This window comes from Berghia stephanieae, chromosome 4 (genome assembly GCF_034508935.2).
Source record: "Berghia stephanieae isolate SIO BIC M18660-M18661 chromosome 4, UCSD_Bste_1.3, whole genome shotgun sequence".
Classification (NCBI taxonomy): domain Eukaryota; kingdom Metazoa; phylum Mollusca; class Gastropoda; order Nudibranchia; family Aeolidiidae; genus Berghia; species Berghia stephanieae.
The window spans coordinates 54,728,015-54,751,778 of NC_088363.1; the positions used below are offsets into that span (position 1 = coordinate 54,728,015).

At 33.9% G+C, this 23,764-nt stretch overlaps 1 protein-coding gene across 5 annotated transcripts in view; it reads left to right on the forward strand.

The window, feature by feature from the left end:
- Nucleotides 1–22,988, forward strand: part of LOC144970844 (protein kinase C iota type-like) — a 46,758-nt gene extending 23,770 nt beyond the window's left edge. For 2 of the 5 annotated variants that reach the window (XM_078910931.1, XM_078910933.1), the window contains 11 exons: nt 564–611; nt 5,115–5,129; nt 5,536–5,703; nt 6,701–6,798; nt 7,797–7,933; nt 8,529–8,614; nt 10,622–10,709; nt 15,225–15,350; nt 15,794–15,873; nt 17,378–17,583; nt 21,481–22,988. In XM_078910931.1, coding sequence (XP_078767057.1) covers nt 564–611; nt 5,115–5,129; nt 5,536–5,703; nt 6,701–6,798; nt 7,797–7,933; nt 8,529–8,614; nt 10,622–10,709; nt 15,225–15,350; nt 15,794–15,873; nt 17,378–17,583; nt 21,481–21,568 — 1,140 coding nt within the window. In that variant the 3' untranslated portion in view covers nt 21,569–22,988. Of the gene's footprint in view, nt 1–563; nt 612–5,114; nt 5,130–5,535; nt 5,704–6,700; nt 6,799–7,796; nt 7,934–8,528; nt 8,615–10,621; nt 10,710–12,267; nt 12,356–15,224; nt 15,351–15,793; nt 15,874–17,377; nt 17,584–21,480 lie in introns of all 5 variants that reach the window. The other 3 variants (XM_078910934.1, XM_078910935.1, XM_078910932.1) reach the window with 2 other exon arrangements.
- Nucleotides 22,989–23,764: the final 776 nt, after the last annotated feature.

A 23,764-nucleotide genomic window follows, 5' to 3' on the forward strand; every position in this document is an offset into this window, starting at 1 on the left:
GTTTTATTTTGTTTAAGTAGATTTCTATTATTCTTAAATATACAAGATTTGTGAGAGACTGCTTATGCCCTATCATAGTCTCATTTTGAGGGATTTTTTTGTGTGTTTTTTTTTGGTGTTTTTTTGTTTTGGTTTCTCAACGGAATAAAACATTTAGTTCTTCCAACTTCTAGGAAGTAGGGAAGACGGTTAGTAGATCTCTTACGGTTATTATGATAAAATTTGGTAATGACTTTTTCATTATAAAACTATATTGTCTCTTAATTTTTTTTTAACTGAACAAGTTTTTAAATTCTAACATCGTAATAAGACCTTACTCTTTTTTTTTTTTCTTTTACAAGTTATTGTCATTTCAAAGTAACAAATGAGTAAATAGACCTTCTCTCACACACAATCACTCTCTCTCTCTCTCTCTCTCTCTCTCTCTCTCTCTCTCTCTCTCTCTCTCTCTCTCTCTCTCTCTCTCTCTCTCTCTCTCTCTCTCTCTCTCTCTCTCTCTCTCTCTCTCTCTCGATATATATCCGGTTTCTACAATATTTTATACCAATTTTCTGTTTTTTAAGGGTGAAGATGAAGATGGTGACCATTATCAGGATGCTAATTCATACTGGGTATACTGTCATCATTCGTTCAGTTTCTGTTTATATTTTCCATCAGTTCCTGCAACTCTCCCCGGTTTTGTTTGAATTTTCCTTATTATTTGTTTATTTTTTCTTTTCCTATTTTTATGCTAATTTTTCCGGTCTTGTTGCAAGTTTATTTTAAGTCGAAAGTTGTTTTGGTTTTTTTTAACATTTTCATTTCTTTTGTTAAATGCTTTTTTCTATTAATGATTTGTTCTAATCAGTTCTTCTTTTAGTTTATTTATCAATGGCAAAATAGCATTTGTAGAGTTTGCCTCAGTGTCAGTGATGGTCATGCTTTATCATTAATGCACTGCCTCGCGTTAACTTCATGCCATGCATTTTAATGAAATGTCATTGCTCTTTTGAATTTTTGATGCTTTGTAATATTGTAATGCCAAAACTGTTGCAAATAATGCTTTAGATATCTTTGCTTTATTCATATTTTTTTTTTTTTTTTGGACGTTATGAAAGAGATTGTGTTCACACCCTTCCGCTGATCCTACAGTTTGATTTATTGCATTGTACAATATTTAATATTTTAAAAATCTTTTTTTAATTTTCCTATTTCATGTTCTTTTTCTTCTCTTCTTCTTTCTCCTCCTTCTTCTTCTTTTTCTTCTTCTTCTTCTTCTTCTTCTTCTTCTTCTTCTTCTTCTTCTTCTTCTTCTTCTTCTTCTTCTTCTTCTTCTTCTTTCTTCTTCTTCTTCTTCTTCTTCTTCTTCTTCTCTTCTTTCTTCTTCTCTTCTTCTTCTTCTTCTTCTTCTTCTTCTTCTTCTTCTCTTCTTCTTCTTCTCTTCTTCTCTTCTTCTCCTCTTCCTTCTTCTTCTTCTTCTTCTTCTTCTTCTTCTTCTTCTCTCTTCTCTCTTCTTCTCTTTTCTTCTTCTTCTTCTTCTTCTTCTTCTTCTTCTTCTTCTTCTTCTTCTTTCATGATCTTCTCCTTTTTCTTTTTCACTTAACTCATATTCTATTTCATCAAATACATCATCTGACTTGTTTAATAAAATAATTTCTGTCAGTACACATGTACATTAAAAAATAAAAACAACAGCAGGTGGTATACAACAATTGGTTGAACTGCTCCTTAATAATTGGATCATCTCACTAAAATGATCATCGTGGGTATGGATACACCCTCAAATATCTTCAATTAGGATTTGCCTTTTTTGGGGGTTTTTTCTTTTAGTCTTAAGAAATGTAAACTGAGGTTTGAGAGCTTATAGTTTCCAGCAAATGACATAATTTGACCAAACACTTAACATAGATAATCCTTACCTGCAATATTCACTGTCCTTAAAATTGTATGTTTACTTATTCATCAAGCCATGAGCTTCTTCTTATCCATTTTCATTCGGAGAATCCTTTATTGAATATTTCATTTTTATTTTTGTTTTTTTTTTAATAACTTGAAAACGTTTCCTGATTCGATGTTCCCAATGCCCCATAAACCTTTTATTGGTCATTTATTTATTTATTTATTTATTTTTTAAGATTATTTTTCTATTTGACTCTAATATGATATAACAAATATGTTTTGATGTAGTGTCGTGAACAAAATAAAGCATATTTCTAATAGTTAAATTTTTTTTTCTTTTGAAAAAAAGATGATATTTAGAAATAATCAACAAAATTTGCGTTGATTTTGAGTATTTATATGTATCAGTATGCTAGTGTGGATTACTACTGTTGGTGCGTCATTGGTGTAAGTCTGTTTTCCTTTCTTCAATTTTGCCCCCTTGAAGTGGAATGATTGACCATTGGATTTGTTTTATTGTTATATTGGAAAGAATCATCATAATTTATTTTATTTCAAAAAAGCACCCTTTCTTTGGTATTTGATCAACGTTCTTGCTGTGACAAGATTGCATTATTCTTTTTCATGCTATGATTAATAAAAATATAAATAAATAATTCAGTTTATTCATCCCCAAGGAAAAATTTGTCTTAAGGGCTTATTCCAAGGGAAGATTGGAATAGTCCAGGTATCAGCCACACTGCAAAGTGAACTAAGGCAAGGTGACTTACTCAAGGTCACACAGCACAGTTGGTATTTGAACTCAGTTACCTATCGGGTATGAAGCAAAGACCACACCGCTGAACTGCGCTGTCCCCAGTGTCACTTTTTGTTTTTAAAGGAAATAATTGTAACATGTTTTTTACTCAAAATAAGTATGCAGGATTTTAATGTAATTTGTATTTTGGTTAAAATCATTTGAGTAACCATTGCTTTTTTTTTTTTTTTGTTATGTGTATCAACAAGGCCAATCAATTTGTATGAGTAAATTGTCACTTGCATGTTAAAGTCTAAAGGTGCACTATGAAAATAAAGCATGAATTGCACAATACAATACACTTACAGTATGGGTATATCTATTCCATAAAAATCTTTAGTATATATTGATTATGCAACAAATGATTTATGCAAATATTGATATCAGATATAAATTTTGAGTAATAACAAGATGTTGCTATCTTGAAATTTGCAATCAATACTCCCTCTCTCTCTCTCTCTCTCTCTCTCTCTCTCTCTCTCTCTCTCTCTCTCTCTCTCTCCCTTTCTCTCTCTCTCTCTCTCTCTCCCTCTCTCTCTCTCTCTCCTCTCTCCTCTCTCTCTCTCTCTCCTCTCTCTCTCTCTCTCTCTCTCCTCCCCCCCCTCTCTCTCTCTCTCTCTCTCTCTCTCTCGATTTCATTCTTTTCATTTTATTGCTTGTAGTTAGTAGATTGTTTTGGGGTTTGTTTTTTTTTGTTTTTTTTTTTTTTTTGTTCTTTATAATAATTTTTTTTTTTGTCTTCTGATCCTCAAGTTGTGAGTTAGTAGCTAAGTCTGTCATTACATTAACTTTAGCTGCTTAACTACCTCCGTTGATTTTATGTGGGTAGAGAGGGCTACCATCTCATTATTGTTTCATAAATTTGGAGGGAATGAGTATATGTCATTATGTAGGCCCTTATATAATTATTAACAATTATATCAAAGTGCAAATGGACGGAGACCCTTGACTTCCCTTGTGAGTCAAGTAGGTCATTTATTGTGTCACCTATCCCTTTATATTATTTGCTTTTTACTTCCTCAGTCATTGCTTTTTGTCCATTTCCTGGAATAATTTTGCTCGTCTTGATTTGACTTTTTTTCTTAAAAGAATGTTTTCCTTCTTGAATGTATATTTAATAGTATATAGTCTGTTCATTTGTACTTAAACATTGTATGTTCACACTTCGTCATTGACTTTCAGGTTGTCTTATTATACTTATACACAGGGATAGACAGAGGCTCCTACCCTTTAGTTTTTCGCGTAGTCTACATTCTGCGATTCTTCATCTAAGGCAAAAATTCCACGTTCAAATTCTTTAAAAATCGTATCTAATAAGAACATCAGAGTCAGAGTGAATACGGCTGATCAGTATCATGGACGAGAATGCAGTTTATCCCAAGTTTACATTTTCCAACGCCATTGTAACTCATGGCAGACACCATTTTGCCTCGAGAAGCTGTGTGCCATGTGTTCAATGGCAAGATGCTGTAAAGGTCTGTCTGGCTACTGAACAGATCTGAAAATGAAAAAGCAGTAAATTCGAAATTCTAACTAGCCATTTGAAAAGGAACAACAATAAAACAAGAAACTCAGCATTTAATTTTGAAATCCTTCACTCAAGAACAAACCATCATCTTTACTCTTTCTTCCCTTCCACCATCTGACTTTGGAACTCCCTACCAACCAATTGTTAACAAGCCCTTTTGACTGATGACTTCAAAAAATCGCTTCCTGCTTCCCTCTAAAACCCCTGTTGTGGAAAAGACAGCCATACAATCTTCAGCCTGAAGCTTTGGCCTTAATCGAAGAAGAAGAATATCCCTGCCTAGTAGTGACGTTATTTTCTTTTCTTTTATGAATGAGTTCCAGACAGGGAATTCTTCATTTTATGTAGGAAAGATTGAAGGTCTTGTCTGGGTCGAGTCAATATTGATTCCGTATTTTGGTCTTTTTTTTTTGTCTTCAATTCCTCTTTGAGGCTATTAGAGTAGGAGCCTTGAGATAGACACTTCTTTTCCATATTTGAACTATTCCCTTTATCTTAATTAAGGGTGCTAGTTTATGTAGCAAAATAGATCTATTCTCCTTTGACTAACTTATCATCTTCCTTTTTTTTATGGCTATAAAATGATCTATGAAGTGATGCAAGGGCTGTAAAACTCTCAAAAATAAACAACCAAAGTAGAGAGCATGAGAATAACCATCAGATCATCATGTTCATTGTTTTTTTGGTTGTTTTTATTTTTTTTATGTTAATGTTCCTCCGGGTGTGAGGTGTATTATCTTTATGTATTATCTTTATAACATAACATTACTATAGTTTTTTATTGTTATCATTCTGTGGATTTGATTTGATTTTTTTAAATTTTTCACTCGGATCCAACTTGCTTCAAGTAAAATAATTTTATTTTTTTATTTCTCTTCTTTCCTTTCCTGCTCCCTCCCCGCTCCTTCACAGACCGCTAAAGTAGAGGTAAGAGGATTTGTTTGATAGAAGGTATTGTTAAATTTACCATTAATCATCACCATTGTAGTTGTTGCATCATCATTATTGATAAATTACAGCATGAAGACGCTTGTTTGTCAGAATTTATATGTCTCGCCTGTTAACAGTATGAGAAAAAAAAAAAAATTTCCGTGATTCATCTCTAAGGGGAAATTTTTCTTTACGGTCTATTCCAAGGGAAGACTGGAATAAGAAAGCTGAGGCTAGGTGACTTACTCAAGGCCACACAGCGCGGCAGGTTATAGAACTCGGTACCTTTTGGGTACAAAGCAAAGACCCTACTGCTGAGCCACGCTGCCCCCAAAAATGTAATATTTCTCTGTGTTTATCAATAGTTGTGCCAATTTTAACTTTTTTAAAAATTTTGTCTCAGGCATCCTCTGGAGTTACAGACAGTTCTCAGTTGAACCTGGACCACTTCCAGCTCTTGCGTGTGATTGGTCGTGGAAGCTACGCCAAGGTCTTGCAGGTGGAGCACAAGAAAACGAAACGTATCTACGCCATGAAAGTCATCAAGAAGGAGCTGGTCAATGATGATGAGGTACAGGCTCTTTCCAGTCTTAGCAAAATTAATAAAATGAATGACATCTGAAAGTATACACATAATTAAAATTGTTTCAAGCTCTAATGCTTATTTGACCAACAACAAAAACAATATGAAACAGTAAAAAAAAAGATACATACAGCCTGAAAAGATGAGAGGAGAAATCTACAAAGTAAATGTTCTTTCATTTAAATTCTTCTTCTATTTCATGCAGCAAGATCTTCATTTAATTCATTTCAATGATATAGACTCATATATCCAAACATAACATATTGTGTATTACCGCTCGTTTTTGTTCTCTTGTTTTGTTATTTTTTTCTTTTTGGTTGGTTTTGAAAAAGTTTGAGCCAGAGGTATTCTGAGTAATTTTTAAATTAAAAAATTCTTCTTTTTTGGTGGTGGGAGAGGGGGGGGGGGGGCTGTTTTGCAGCATATGACTTCCAAGTATTCACAAAAATATTTTAACTCATTCACTGTACTATAACAATGAATGTGTTGCGAATAAAACAGAATCAATTACAGTCTCAACAACTTAAGTAAAAGTTAAACACTAGTTAGCATTTCTGATTAAGTTATGTGGCGTTTAGGAGAATCGCATGTATTTGTGGCCTTGATGTTTTCTTAAGAAAGACTCTTGACACACATTATCCCGATTGGCAGTAGTATCAAAACATATTGTAATATCCTCAATGGATTATTAAAATTTATCTATCATATTCTGTTTGGCATGTTTCATTTGTTATGTTTTTGTTTTTATGTTTTTAAGCAAGTTTGTTTTCTCTCTTAAAGTAATATATATCACTGCTGTTGAAATATTCAAAATGCTTTTATGATCATCATCATCTTCTCTCTCCTTTGTCATCATCAGTATCATGAACCTTGTAATAAAAAAGAATATCAAAATATTTATTCATTTAGAGGTTGTCCAAAATCCCTCATTGTCCTCAAAATCCTACTGAAATTCATTTATTCCTCCATGATGGTGTTTTCATAGGACATCGACTGGGTCCAGACAGAGAAACACGTGTTTGAGGCTGCCACCAATCACCCCTTCTTGGTGGGACTACACTCTTGTTTCCAAACATCAAGCAGGTAATGGATACCACTTCATTCACTTCACTTTACTTTGCTGGCCAACTGGTATACATTTGCCCTTTTACAACAGCCAATGCCCATATGTGGAAATGGGTTGTTTTCTCAAATTCCTTTTTTCTATGGTGAAGGCAATTCTTTGTCATGAATTTTAGCAGGTGATAATGTGATTGACATCATCTGCATATGATGGAGGATATGGTCTTTTCAAACTCTATTCAAGTTTAGTTATGCAGACACATTCATTAAATTTAGTGGAAATGAGTTTATTTTATTTTCAAAGAGCATTTGAGATATCCTCAAATGCAATCTTTTTTCTCCCCCCACAAACATTTCTTAGGAGACAGTTTTTGAGATTACTGAAACCATGTAATCCTTCAGACATAAGGCCCATTGTTCCAGACTTTGTTCCAGTATCTGTAGTGATAATTAGATTATAATGATTGCTTGGGTGGGAAGATAATTTATTGCAAAATACTTTCCGCTCAATCTAACAGTTGTCCAATCACTACTAGTTTGATAGAGGAAATACTAATGGGCATATCATCAAGGTTGGCTTGAACTTTTGGATCGAGTTTAGGTTGTGTGTGGTCTAGTGGTTTGATTCTCACCTCTGGATCTAAAAGTCCATGGTTCGAGACCAGCTCTGAGCAGTGCATAATTGGAGAGGACTCTTTGCTCACATTCTCTCACCATACTCAGGTGTAAAATGAGTACCTGACCATTAACAACTGCGTCTCTGTCTAAAAAAAATTGTAATATTGCCTAATAGACATCATGCCTCGTCCTACATGTTAAGTGTTGCTATTGGTTAGGGACCCCTTTTAAAGCACTTTGAGCATGTTTAGTGGATCTTGCGCTATATAAATGCTCCAGTTTTTTGGGGTTTTTTTTTGTGTTTTTGTGGAATGAGCCCTAGACTCTATGGTTATACTTCAATGACGCTATGGTAATCTTAATTACTTATTATGTTTATTTTTTATTTAATCTATCCTTAGGCTGTTCTTTGTGATTGAGTTTGTAAATGGAGGAGATTTGATGTTTCACATGCAGAGGCAGAGGCGTCTTCCAGAGGAACATGCCAGATTTTATGCTGCAGAGATCTGTCTAGCTCTCAACTTCCTACATGAGAGAGGTTAGTCATGACATGAAATTTTAATCATAATAATTAATCAATGATTTGTTATTTACATCTCTTCTAGATTTCATGATGATAAAAAAATAATTGAAAAGTCATTCTGCCACATGCAGTCATACCTGGTTTGAATTTGTGTAGAGCTTTGGGGGGTGGGGGTTGTATTCTAACCCCAGAATGAGGTGGGATTTTTTAAAATCGTAAGTCAAGCCCTTCATTAAATCACCTTCTGGTGGAAATCCGCGATTTTGGAGTCAATGGAAGAATTTCCTCATTAAAAATAAAATTACACCCCACCTTAACCAATCAAGTGTATTGACAGTGAGAGATTTGATGTTTGGTGGAACATACAGATGCAATTATTCACTATCCGCGAATTAGACTTTCGGTGAATTTATCATCTCACTTGCTCTAAAGGTGGGGTTTGTGGTTAGTGCAGTAAAAATGGTGCTTTTAGGCAATTGTTCAAAATTTTCCTCCTTTTTCACTTCTTGTCACCATCAGCACTGATTTTGGGTGGCACCATTTTAATTATCAATTATCTATCTGTCGTTGGATTTTAATGAGACTAATAGTCAGATATTCTGTCCCCCAGGCATTGTCTACCGTGATCTGAAACTTGACAATGTCTTGTTGGATGCTGAGGGCCATATCAAGCTGACTGATTATGGAATGTGCAAGGTACAGACTAATGTGTCTCTCTTTCTCTTTCTTTCTGTACTCCGACCTCCCACTATCTCTTACTCCACACCTATTCAGTGCTCTCTCTCTCTCTCTCTCTCTCTCTCTCTCTCTCTCTCTCTCTCTCTCTCTCTCTCTCTCTCTCTCTCTCTCTCTCTCTCTCTCCCTCTCCCTCTCCATAGTCTAATCCATCAGGTAATAAACATTCATTATCCCCTCGTTTTCACTCATTTTTTAAAAACCTTTGTCCTTAGTGCAGGAAACTTATATATGACATCTTATCTGAATGTCATATTTCAGAATTTTTTCATCACTTTTGATGCTTTCATTCTTTCTATAAGAACATCAACGGCATGTGAATAAGTACTTACCTTAATTTGGTGTCAGTGGCTCACAAGCATAGTGTCATATCCTTTTAGACGGTCAAACAACACTGATTACTGACATTGACCAAATGGGTGGGCTTACTGTTGCATCCTTGGGTAAAGCATTTTTACAACTGTTATCCCTCTTGACTCGGTTTTGAAATGGTACCTCTCTATAGCTGTGATGGATAATGTGAGTATAGTAGTACAAACTGGATGTCTAACAAGTGAGATGTACTGTAGGAAATGGAAATGTAGTTCCGTGAGGCCTGCTGGGAGAATAAATGAAGCATTGTGATGCCAAGCACTCTGAGGATGGTGGTGCTTAAGAGCCATTAGGCTTATGGAGTCGGAGTTTATCCCTTTTGCTTTAGTGTGAAACAGACAATAACAATTACTTGCTACCCTTGGATAGGATATTAAACTATCACAAAGTGCTTTCCACCAGTCCTAACAGACCAAGCTACCCAAATGCTGCGGGGGGGGGGGGCAGTGGGATTGGGGTAAAAGTGAAGCAGGTGCTCTACCAACTGGGAACCCATTCTCTGAGCATGGTGAATCCTTGTATGCGCACTTACAATGTACATGTTTATTATTTTCATTTGGACCTGTCTCATTGTGTTTTTTTCCCCACTCATTGCCTCAGCTTTTGATATTTGGGAGACTCATTCTATCACATCATCCCATTGATTGTATTTATTGAAATGAGCTTGATAATAAATTGAATAGGGCAACCTGATAAAATTGTGGATAGGTTCGAATGTCAGTGGAGACCATGGGATTCCTTACTTTGACTCCATGTTTTTTGAAGATGTGGCGCTGCGTTAAATAACCTAAATTTTCTCTTAAGAGTTTTTAATCTAAACATTTCTGTGAAAGAAAATAGTTTTGAATTTGATGTTATATTTATTACTATATTTATTTTTATTATTATTATTATTTATTATTATTATTATTATTATTATTATTATTATTATTATTATTATTATTATTGGATTTTAATAACTATTTATTTATTTCCATTTTTACCTCTGCTTTATGGTAAAGCAAAATTTTGAAATGGCTCTTTGATTTTTATGTAAAATCATGTTTTGATACAGTGATGCCATCAACATTTTACTGGTAAACTCCTTTTCTGTGAATTTAAATATAGATGGGGATTTTCACTTTCTCTCAGGCTTATGATATAATGACACCACATGATCTGTAATGATATTAAGAATAATGTTTATTCATATTGCGCAATCCCGTTTCAAAACAGCTCCATGGGCACACAATTCTCTGATGTAAAATTACAGAGTGTTGTTGTTGTTATTATTATTATTATTATTACTAGTATTGTTATTGTTGTTGTTGCTTTATCAGTAAAAATGGAAAGATTGCTGGTGATTACTTAATTTTATTTCATGCCTTATTTATATTCCTTTATTTTGTAAATTTGGCATCATTTTCATTTTAACAAGTCTTGCACCATTCACAGAATGATATTATCTTATCCTTTCCCATCCACCAATTCATCATCCCATTTGATCCGATCCATCCGTCCAACCATATTTTTTTTACCCATCTGCCTCCATACCCATTCATCAATTACTTCATTCATCCATTCATCTATCCCATCCGTTCATCCATATCATCGCAGGAGGGGTTAAAACCAGGTGATACAACCGGGACATTTTGCGGCACGCCAAACTACATAGCTCCAGAAATTTTGAGGGGTGAAGAATATGGTAAGAGGGTCAAATTGAAATTATTGGGGAAAATATTGTAGCTTTTTTAAATTTTATATATATATTTAGCTTTTTTCACAAGCTCATAGATTTTTTTCCATACAGAAAACTAGAGTTTACTAACACCTACCAATTTCCAGTTTTTCCTATATTAAAAGTCATATTTTATATCAAAGATAAACTACTATGTTTGGTTTGTATTGATCTGAGTATTAAAAAATATATTTTGATAAAAATAATTTTTCCATCATGAGGAAAAGAGAGAAGATCTTATTCTACATCATGTATAACATATTTATGAATTGAAGGGCTGCGTTCTATTATCATGACTAAAATAAAATATATGAATTTTAAAACTTTTGTTTTAAATACTAAATAAGATGAGTACCCGAACGTTTTTGATTATTTTTCAAGTTTGTGAAAAAGGAGTAACTTTAATTTTGAATTTCCACAAATCAATTAGAAATATGAAAAGGCTTTAAGACTTTTTGTCCTCATTTCATAAAGCAACTTCCATGTATCCCATTTTTTATATTACCGCTGTTGTATTCTTAGTGTAGAGAACCATCAAATGGAAATGGGCTTGGATTTTCACTAATTGTTTTTACAATCTGAATTTAATTGTGAATCGTAAAGTAAAAATCTTTTGAAATTAAATTTGACGGGGTTTTGCATTTCAACCAAGAAAATAATGGACTCTCAGAAATGAAAGCAGTTAGATACATTTCATTTTCATGATGTCTCTCAATTGACCTTAATGTGCTTCCCCAAAAAATTTAGCTTGTTTAAAAAAAGATTTATGTGTATTACCCAACTAACAGGTGGTGGTTAGTTTGCTTTTATTTTTAGTTGTTTACTAAATTGTAACTTATTATATATATCCATAAGAATCTGCAAGTTTAACAAAATTAAGGAACGAAGTTTTGTGATTTACACTTTAATAAATTTCATCAATATTTATGTTTTTCTTTTTTTTTTAAAGCAGTTTTAGTTTAATAACCAAGCATCAATTAAATGATTTCACTTGGAAAAATAAATCGAGCTGCACAAGATCGGTGCTGAAAGTCAAGACAGAAATTGTTGATTTTACAAGGGCCGAGTCTCATCATTGATGATACTTTTATATCATCATCATCATCATTTATATGGTCTTTCATTTTCCAATTTTCATCCTTGTATTTTTCGTCCTCTCGGCATTCAATGAAATTATGTTCCACTTTCAACTCAACATTGTGTCATCTTCCCAAGTCATTCCCGGTTCATTTATGCATGATATCATTGTGAAACAATTCATGTTGCTCTTCTTTACAACTCCCATTCTTTTGTCATGTTCATATTCTTAATTTAATTTTCTATCTGTGAGATACCTACAGTAATGTTTTGAATCATTTCACATATCTTCTCAAGAAACAAACTTTTGTTTTTGTTAATGTTGAGTCAACCCTGTTACATTGAAAGCATTTTTACTTTTGTAGGAATTTCTTTTTCATATTTTCGCTCTTTATTTTCCCTCCCTCTCCATCCCTTTTATTCTGATATTTCTACAACACTGTGACAGGAGAATTTAATGCCAGGTGACAAAACCAACACATTTTGCGGAACTCCAAACTACATTGCTCCCGAGGTTCTTCGAGGAGAGGATTATGGTATCATCTTGTGTCTTCATTCATTCATTCCCTCACTTCCTTCATTCCCACGTCAATCCCTTTTCACTGATGTTCTCAGTTATGTCAATTGTCCTTGGTTGCTTTGCTTGTAATGATGAGAATGCGTTTCTAGGTCCATATTCTTATAATAAATTGTAATAGCAAAATACATGAAAGTTTGCATGCACCCAATTTTACCTTTTTTTTAAACTCTCATTTCCTTTCTTACTTTTTTATGTTTGGCATTTATTGGTTGCAAATCACAGTTCATCGATATTCTACTGTATTACCAATTTGTAGAAGTTTTGGAGTCTTTCCTCTTGTTAAAGAAAATATAGACATGAGTTGAATAATACAAGTGTGCTTTGATCTATTTTATTGTATTTAATGTTATCACACACTTATATCAATGGGATGTTAATCTCTATGCATGTTCCCTACAGTCATATTGATACTTGAAAATAACGCCTAGAAATTTCTTCAGACTGAAAGAGTTGCAGGTCAGATACTACATAAAGGGCTCTGGAACATTTCATAAATTGTATCAATGCCTTTTATCACTTTTGCTTTGTTTTTTGTTTTTCTTTTTGTTTTTTTGTTTTGTTTTTTTGGTTGGGGGGGGGGGTTGTTAGTCACATATATCAGGGGTATTGGTAGTTTTGTGAAATCAATTCCTGATTGATTCAGATCACTTTTTACTTCTCCGTCAGCATTTGATTTTGACAGCTTTAGACAGTCTTAATTGTAATAACGATGATAACGTTTATGATAATGATAATAATAATAATGTGATAATGATGGTGATTATGATGATATTAATATTAGTAATAGTTATAATGATGATAATGATAATATTCGTTAATAATAATAATAATAATAATAATAATAATAATAATGATTATACATAGAGCTATATTTCATAAGTGTTGCTTAATTTACAATGGAAGATAAGGATGCTTTAATTGTTAGTTATTAACCAATCACTGTGCAATTTTGATCATTGTGCAATGTTTTACTTATTTATTGTTTAGAAATGAATATAATAGAGTTTACCTTCTTTTTTTTTTCAAAGCTATTATAGAATTTATTCTTTACAATATATTTAGCAAATTGTATGCTGGTTTATCTGTTGTTCTCGCTTTGAGCATAAGTAGGTAATTTTTTAGCATCTTAATTTAATGTTGACCATTTAAAGGTGAATTAATTGTGATTTAAGGCCATATGTTTGTTTTTGTTTTTTGGGGGGTTTTTTTTGTTTGTTTTTTTAGGGGTTTTCTTTGTCTTTTTGGATCTAAAAGTATGGCCCAACTAATAAATATATGATAAACAATGCGTACATTTATTTTTTAAAAAGACAAATATTTAGACCTTTCTTCAATTTTGAATAGCTAGATTTATAAAACAATGTTAGGGTTTTATCTCCCAAAATACTGAAAATATAATTGTGAAATAACACGATTCAGACTTAAGCCAAGTAAATTGGTCTGCATGACACAGGCAGGATAATTTCATCTCAGTACAAACTTGCATTTGTGTGTTATTTTCTGATTATTTATTTACATTATTGAAAAGTCAAAGACTTTATTTTGGTAACTGCTTTTAATGTTCTTTTTATGATTACTTTAATGAGCTAAACCTGCCTTTCACTTTATCTACCGTTTTGGCAGTAAGAATGCGTCTGATTTTGATCCCAATAATTTATAATGTTTACTGTTTGGTTGCCTTTCTTAAAACAAGATACATCCACCTGTCATCTGTATAAACTAGATTTTTTACTTAGTTATCTCTGTATTTGTATAATCCAACAGTGTTTATTTAACGTATTTTGTTGATCATCAGTAGAGCATAGGCTTGCATTATCCTTTGTTTATTATTTACAAACTCTTGCGGGGGGGGGGGGGGGGGGGGGGGGTATTTTACCATGTGCATATATATATATATATATATATATTATATATATATATATATATATATATATATATATACAATTCTTTCAAGCCTTTCCATGTTTAATTTTTTTTTTTTATTGGGTAAGCAGAGCATTAAAAACCGGATTAGAAAGACAGGAGAAAACAATTTTGTTAAGAAATAAACGTTTTATGAGTATTTTACTGCTTTTAAAGAGTTTATGTGAAAAGAATTTTATCATAATTATGAACTTTTGACAGTTTTAAAAATTTATAATGATTATTCTGAAATCAAAATATTTATATATGCGTTTAATATTTAGCATTCAAACTCGTGGTAACTTTTCTCTAGATACTCATCCTTTCCGTGGCATTAAATTATGCATCAAACATTTTAAACAAAAGAGATCCATAAAAACAAGTCAAAGAACAGCTCCTGACTTGTTTTCACTTGGTCAGGTACAAATTAGAACAAATTGTAGGATTTCATGCCCAACTCATATAAATATTTTCCTTGCCCAGATTTGAACTTTGCTTTTTAGAATGCTTTTATTTTACTCTCAAGTTTGTCAACAAAATCAAAATCCACTTAGCTTCAAAATTTTAGAAAACAGGTATACAATTTATCCTATAACATGAATTTAGAAAAGGGTCTTGCAACCACTTCTGAAACTCAAAAATATATTTGTAATTGTAGTGTTTAAAATGTCACATGCGCCTCCTGGTGCCTAAAGATATACATTAAGGTAGTTTATGTTATTTAATAATGACTGCAAATTCTGTTAAAATTATATATTACAAATTTTTCAATTTTCACCAGAGCAGGTCTGATCACAAAAGATGTCTGTTAATAGACGTATAGTTTCACAGGTTATAATTATATACAATGATTTTGGGGGGTTTTTCTTTTTAGCCATCATTTTATACTTATCTTTTATCTTTGTCTTTGACAAATCACACAGATTTTAGCGTGGACTGGTGGGCCCTGGGAGTCTTGATGTATGAAATGTTGGCAGGCAGGTCTCCCTTTGATGCTGTTGGAAATGCCGATAACCCTGACCAAAACACAGAGGATTACTTATTTCAAAGTAAGTAGTTTTAACAAATTTATTTAAGTAGATTTCACAACAACAAAAACAATATAAATGTTAATACAGTTCAAAATACTATTTAGTTTGATAAGACACATTGAGACCTACATTCTCACCTTTTTATTTATTTGATTTTTGGGGGAGGTGGCGGCAATTTCTTATTACCATTTAATATTATTTTTGTTGTTGACTGCAGAGCATATTAAAATAGTTCTGCTTTGTTTTTGTTTTTTCTCAATTTTTGTATTATTATTTTTTTTAACTTGGAATTATCTCTAATTTACTATTATTATTACGACAATAATTCTGTTTTGTCAATTGTTTTTTGGGGTTTTTTTTTTTGGGGGGGGGGGTTGTTTTAATTTTTTTTTAATTTGTTTTTTTTTTTTGTTTTGTTTTAATTATAACATTAATCCTCTCTTTTTAAAAAATGTTAACAGTAATTCTGGAGAAACCAATTCGTATACCAAGATCACTGTCTGTGAAGGCTGGCTCACTACTCAAAGGCTTCTTAAACAAGGTATGGGTGAATTTACTTTACTCAATGAATGACCTATACATTTACAATTAAAAGATTTTTTTTTTTTTGTTGTCTACTCTTCTTCGTGTGGTTTGAAACTAACATTCATTAGGAAAGTCAAAAGTGGACAAAAGATAAAGGCAATGCAATCAGCAGATAATCTATGAAAATTGTATGGAAAATGATGAATTTGTATCGCTCTTAAATTACTCTAACCCTTTTTTAAAAAGTGGTATGTATTGAAAGCTCAATTATTCTTCTTTGGTGTAAATTAGTTTTAGGTGAAAAAATTAAGCGATCTTTGAAATTTGATATCAAGCAGCCTGCTCCAAATTGTCAAATAATTAATTCGTCAAGCAGTATTCAAGTCATTAGCCATTCCATTATTAACCCTATTTTTATGCTTGGGTTGGGGGCGCGGGGGCAAAAAGACCCCAGGGGATATAACAGTCAATTTTTGACACAGAGACCTGAAATTTGGTGACTTTTCCTAAAATGATGTTGTCCATGTCCAGGCCAAATTTCATGCTTGTCATATGCATAGTTTACTCACAATGAGCATGCTAATCTGGAATTTGAGATTTTCCTATTTAGGGACCAAATTTAGGCCCCCATGACTTTCAAAGAGAAAAATACTAGTAAGTACGATTTCCTGATTCTGGGATCATTTGGCCCCCATGACTTTATAGAGAAAATGGAGTGCTGTTGGTCAGTACTGACCCATAGATGCTGGCGCCTATTGGTCAGTACTGACCGGGCCATGGACGTTGGGGCCTGTACTGACGATGCAAGATTGTGAAAAGGAATGCAAAAAAGTCATAATAAAATGCCAAAATTATGGGAAAATGCCATTTACATGAGATTTGTGTAGATTTATCAATTAAACAAGTGGAAATTTTCAAACCCGAGACAACAAACCAAATTTGGTGTCGAAATGTCAAACTGGCAACCTTGTTTATCCAGGTCTCCAACGCACATATTCACTGATGCGTGATGCCTTCGGGGGGGGGGGGGGGGGGGGGGGGGTGGGTGGTTTATATTTCAAATCTGTGAAATCTCTTTCATTGTCTTGAAAACAATCTTCTTTTTCTGGCAATAATGAAGATAATCCATGGGGAGAGGGTGGAAGGGGATTGGGGAGAGGGGGTGGGTTGGCTCTCCCATGCCAGGGACGAGTATGAGACCTATGCACTTTTGGCCCACGATTCCTTGAAGTCTTGGGATTTCTCTTAGTGGGGACCTGAGCTTGTGTCTGGATGGTGATCTCAAACTAAGTACTTTGATAGTGTGCTCTTGAAATCTACATCTGTTTCCTATTTGAACCAATTCCCCTTTGTCTTGCCTTTTCTTGGGTACTTTAATTGTAATTCTAGAACTTTTTACTATCCCATTTTCTTCCTTTTTACTGGCGCTGATATGACCTTAATGTGTTGCAAGTGCTGTAAAACCCTTAAAAACAAAAAACATCATATATCATTCTCTTCACTTTTGAAAACTACTGCAGGCCCCAGCCGAGAGATTAGGCTGTCATCCCCAAACAGGATTCTCTGACATCCAGTCTCACCCGTTCTTCCGTCCCATTGAGTGGGAGCTGCTGGAGAAGAAGCAGATCTCTCCCCCTTACAAGCCACATATCAGACACGAGAGAGATCTGGAACACTTTGACCCTGCTTTCACAAATGAGCCTGTCCGTCTCACTCCTGATGACCCGTAAGTCTTTTTCATTGCATTTATAGCACAGCAGTATGGTCTTTGCTTAATACCTAACAGGTTCTGAGTTCAAATCCCTATCGCACCGTGTGGCCTTGAGCAAGTTCACTTCGACCTAGCTAACTTTGCAACGCTGTACTGTGTAGCAGATCTACCAAGCGTATTTTAGTACCATTTTTTTTTTAATTCCCCAAGATTGAACGATGTTGAAAATGATGCAATGATACATACATACATACATACATACATACATACATACATACATACATACATACATACATACATACATACATACATACATACATACATACATACATACATACATACATACATACACACATACATACACACATACATACATACATACATACATACATACATACATACATACATACATACATACATACATACATACATACATACATACATACATACATTTAAAAAATGTTATTCTCTATTATCTTCTGGCATTTCCTACTCACTTCATTTCTTGTTATTGTCAACTTAAGTGCCTGCTCCACTCACTTTTCTGAAGTAATATCCACCCCAAATACCGGAGCTTACTCAATTTCTCAATCGTTTCTAGGTTAGATGATTGTGGTGAAAATATGGCTATTAATCTTAACTGCTGGCTATAAAACTTCGCAGTGTTTTTGTGTTGAACCCATGACCTCAAGAAGTCGGGGAGAGCGGTTCAATTTTGACATAGTGTTTGATACCACTTTTTTTAGAGTGGTGGATAGCTCAGACAGTAGAGCCACGCTCTCCCCAGCCTATGGAGTTATCGCACCATTAAGGTCGCGGGTTCGAGCCCCTATCACCACAAAAATTTTAATTCTCTATTCTCTTCTGGCACTTTCTTACTCACTTCATTTCTTATACATACATGTCATGCATCAACTGTTGTATGCACAGCGTACACAACGACAACAGTTTAGTTGAGACGGTATCCCGTTCCTGACACCTGCTGACCCGGTCACGGTGAGCGGTCAATCACCGAGAGGAATTTACCTAACGGGGATTGCCGTTTCACTCAATTTAACAATGTTTTGTTTTATTGTCTGTTAAGACACCCATATTGAATGAGTTGAAATATCACTACTTGGTATAAAAGTTTATATTTTCTACTTTTACTGTGTGTTTTTTATTTTTTCATAGTATTACTAGATTTCTCAATATAAGTTATCAATGAACGGTAACAAATTACACAAAAAATATAGCGGGTGCAACATTTCAAAAATTAGAGAAAAAAAAACGTTGCTATGGATTTGTCTGAATTTTATGTATTATAAAGACAAGATGTAAATACTTCTCCTCACAAAAAACGTATTTTTCCTCAACAAAAATATATCCGCTACGAGCATTCAAACTCGTCAGTGTAGTTTGGGGCTGGTCTTTAACTGCATTGCGTTGATGACAAATCGCATTTTATTCATATCATTGATAATGCGGATGCTCTTTTTTTCCAATTTTGCTGTTGTTTGGTGACAGGTCTCTGTGCCTTGTTCTCCAAGAAGTCTAAGTCCAAACTTATATTGAGTGATGTGTGGTATGCACTGGTACTCAAGGAGGTGTTGTTTTGGGATTATTTTGTTTGGAAAATATTTTCTGTATGTATCCGTGTAATGTTTCATTGCACTTTGAATATATTGGATCGTGTCTGCTTTGATCGATTTTGTGTGTGAAATAAAGTTGTGCACATGACTATAGGCCTTGTTTATATTGTCGAAAATTAATCCAATACTGCAAGCGTCGTCAATGATGAGTGGGTCGTGGGTGCAGTTCTTTGTTTGTTGGATAATTGTAAGTGTAGACTTTTTCTTGTTAGTATTTGTGGCAGTGGTTGCCAATGAATGATCTGCTGGTGTAATGCGGTATTCTGTCAGAGGCAATAAGACCATCCCTGAGGGTGAGTGGCTCGTGCATGAGATTTGAAAGTCTCTCCTGCGTTTTGGAGTTTGTTGTTATATTCTACTCTGTCGATATCAAACATGCAAGTGCAACCCGTTTCAAGGTTGATTTATTTATTATTAGCGTCTTGGCAATGAGAAAATACAAAGAAGCTAATGAGTCGTGTGTTCAATGTGCTTTATAATGTGTACTTTTTACACATACATTATGAGTGTGCTCCTTGCTTGTCCAATGCCGTGTCAGTCCCATAGACTAAAAGAATGTCATTAGAATAATTTGAATATTTAAATGGTTTCTTGCGGGCACGTTTCTCTTTCTGTGTTAAACAAATCATACCACATGTCCTACATAATGAATTCACTGCTTGGTTATGACTTGCAATTGTGTGGTCCATGCTGTAAGAGAAAATTCAAAATTGACTGAGCGATGTAAGCAATGATATAGTGAATTAATGAATAAAATGAGTTTTAAAACACTCTGTATTACTTCTCATATCCATGCATACATAACAGCGTACATAAAATTTGGAAAAAGAAAAACCAAATACTTCACCCAATTTGGTGAAAGAAAGGGAGGGGGGGGGGGGGGGGCAGGAAAATCCTAACAAGCAGTTGAGCTAAGTTGAGGCCCAACACACAATGTCATTTAAAATTAAACATTAGCAAGATAATTCAAATTATACAATTTAAAAATCAAATTAACTCATCATTGAAAAAAATAAAAAATAAAAATATAATTAACAATAAAACCGCAGCGAAATATTACGTTTCAAGAACAAGGCTAAAGAGGTAATATCATTATTACCTGACCTACCGCGGAAAAATAATCATTACAAAATAATGAAAACTGAAGAGTAAATGAAACTTACCTCATTTCGTAGTAAAACTTGTGCCTTGTGAATCACACCAAAAAAAATTTGAAGTTTATAGCAACGTTTTTTTAGAATCCTGAGGTAATTACAAGTAATTTTATTTAAATGTTATAGAAAAATATGTGAATTTGAATCACGGCTTGTGGAATAAGTACTGGAGATATTGAAATAAAAATTGGACCGATGGAAAGAGGAGGTCTGCGAGAATTCTTTGCATTTGGGTGGAATTGCATCGTCACGAAGATCGTGAGGTTAATTGGTACGGAAATCATCCATTGGTATCACCCAATGCACGTCAAATCTACGTTCTGGGAATTGATATCGGCTGACCGCTGTTGACCCCGGTTACCTGTCGGGTGAGGTTACGTCGGCGCTCGGAACAGCGGGAAACTAAACGGTCAGATTTATAGTGCAGTTTAGACGCCGTGTATGATGCATCACATTTTGTACATTTGTATTATAATTATTATTTCATATACTTATATAATGCTGGTTTTCACCAATATTTTTCACATACCTTTATGTGGCTTTGCATATGGCAGCATGACTCAGTGGTACGGTCTTTGCTTCGTACCCAGAAAGTCACGGTGTTTGCTTCGTACCCGGAAAGTCACCTCGCCCTCGCTCAATTTGTAATGCTTGGGTTATTCTAGTCTTCCCTTGGAATAGACCCGAGAGTCAAATTTCCCATGTGGAATGAATAAAGGGAATTTTCTTTTTTTTTTTTTTTTTAATAGAATTATAATTTAAATGGCCTCAGGCCACATTTAAGCTTTTACTTCTTGTTAAATTATAGAAAATTTTAAGAGGAGATCAAATTGAAGTCTTTTGACAAATTAAGCCTTCAATTAAAAACTACATTGCTAATAAGCTTAAACAAAGATTATTTCCCTGTATAATAAGTAAAATTACTGTTTTAAAAATTCTAAAATTTATATTGATAATTTATTTTTTCTTTATTATTTTATATGAGTCTGATTTTTTTGTTCCCAAGTGGGCGCTTTAGGACGTTGTTTGATTTGGCTATGGGCCTTAAGGCTCTGGAAGTTTGCTACTTTGTGCAAAAAGATCATTTTTACTGTGATATTCTTTTTTCTTTTCTTTTTTTATTTCAGCAAAACAATCAGTGAGATTGACCAGTCAGAATTTGACGGATTTGAGTATGTCAACCCGTTACTTATGTCAATGGAGGATTGCGTGTGAAGTGGCATTCATCTTTTAGAGGGTTTTTAATTTCGGACACATCAGCTACTAATTGTTTTGACATTTTGGAGATGATTGTGTTTTTAGGATTGTTTTGGCAACTTATGTAGAAATGCATTTTTTCTCCCTTATTTGTTGTTTTTACAGTTGTAAAAGGGGTTGGGAAGTCGGTCATATTTTGTAATGGAAGGTTCGCAGTATCATTATTTGGACTAACATAAATTTGTAAATTTAGTGTGTTTTGTGCTTTATGTATAGCAGTATTTATTGGGTGTTCACCAAGCCTTTGTCTTTTTTTATGAGGCACATTCTTATGATAAGCACGCTTAGGTGGTGAAGCAGGATTTTATTTGTCTCAACAAATCTACTGTTTTCTAAATTTACTCACCCAAAAGAACTTCCATTCAAATGGTGTCAAATAATAACTGATTTTATAAGCAGTAAGCAATTTTTTTTTCATTGTTTACTTTCCTTCTGTTCTTGTTTCTTTTTTGGGTTTGTTTTTTTTTTTTTCTCGTTATTTACATTGCTGCTCAATTAGGGGGCTCAAAAACTCAGTTGGTAAATCACAAGCAAATGGATTGTTATTGTTATTGATGCCGTCTTCAGTCTGGGTTCTTGCAGCCCCCTACTCCTACACAGCAGTGATGGGGTGACTTGGTCTGTTAGATCTGATGAAAAGTTGTTGTTTTTTTTTGTTTGTTTTTTTAATGAATAGACCAGCATTCAACCCAAAGGGTAGAACGCAATTATTGCATTCCGTATAATGCTCCTGAAGCCAGGAAAATCTCCCATTCCATAGGCTGAAAGACCATCTTTAATTTTTTTTTTTTTTATCTCAATCAAGGTTGTGTAATGCTGTGCAAGTATACTCTTTTATGTTCCAAGGGTTGTTTTAAAATTTAATGTCAGGTATTTGCATCTTACTCCCCAATTGTAAAATAAATGGGGGGGGAAATTAGTCATTGTTGTATTATGAACGGAATCTCCAACTTTTCTGGATTCAGACATCTCCTAACTTCCAGTTATGAAGTATGTCATCTTTGTTAGTAAAAAACCTCAGAATGAAGGTAGATTACCATGTATTGAAGTGGGGGGGGCAATTGGTCAGGTACTCGGATAACCAGCAAAGGGACTGGCTTTGGTCGAAGTTGTTTGCTTTTGGGTTTTTTTTTCTGACTCTTCTTTCTACTCAGCAATGAATGGGTAGCTGGGTCTGTTTTACCTGGCAGAAAGTATTGGCAATGTTGTCATTGAATCATGTATTCTGTTTTGATACTGAATTAGCATTATAATTTTTCATTTTATATATACAAGAATTGAAAATGAAAAAAAATTGGGAGCAGGCAGGCACTGGTGGAAGCTAAAAATCTGAAAAGGTGTTTATGAAATCGTGTCTTAACAAAGCAAAAACAGAAAATTCAAGAAAAGAATTATCTCGAAAAATCAGCCAGACTCGACTGGATAGAAACTCATACCTACAGGTTAATGGTGGCAGGAAGGTCTGAAGTTCAATCCCAAGTCAAAGCAGATTGCTTTTTTTTTGGGGGGGGGGGGGGATGAATTTTTCTCGGATTTTTCTTTCTGACCATCTGTCACTGTGTTTCATATACACCTTATCTAATTTTTATATATACAGCCAACTGTCACCAGTCACAAATTTTTTTCTCTCTCTCTTAACTTTGTAAAACAACTGCTTAGTATCCGATCTTTTTAATTAAAAAAAAAAACCCAATAATTGTTAACATTCAATCTCTGATTCTTTTTTTTTTTTTTTTTTCATTAAAAAAGAACACGTTTTTCTGGCTCTTGTGCGTACTTAAGACTGTTGGTGTAGATGTAATCTAGCAGATGGCAAGGGACAATCATAAGGAAAGGGAGTATGTTACCCACTGTCTCAAAACGGTATTATGTCCAAGTGATATTGATGTTGAAAGTTAAATCGTGGCATCGCACTTTCTTCTTTTCCAGTTCCAAAATCCTGGGAAGTGTTTATGAATATGTTACATATTGAGTCATAAGTTGGTATAACTATTTTAGTAGCAGGAAGTAAAAAATCTGAGGATAGATGACATTTATTGACGACAAGCATATATTTAGACTAGAAAATAAGATGCCATCACTCTGAAACCAGAATATCAATTACACTAGGTATGTATCCAGTCCTCTGGCAGAGTGGTTATACACTTCCAATGA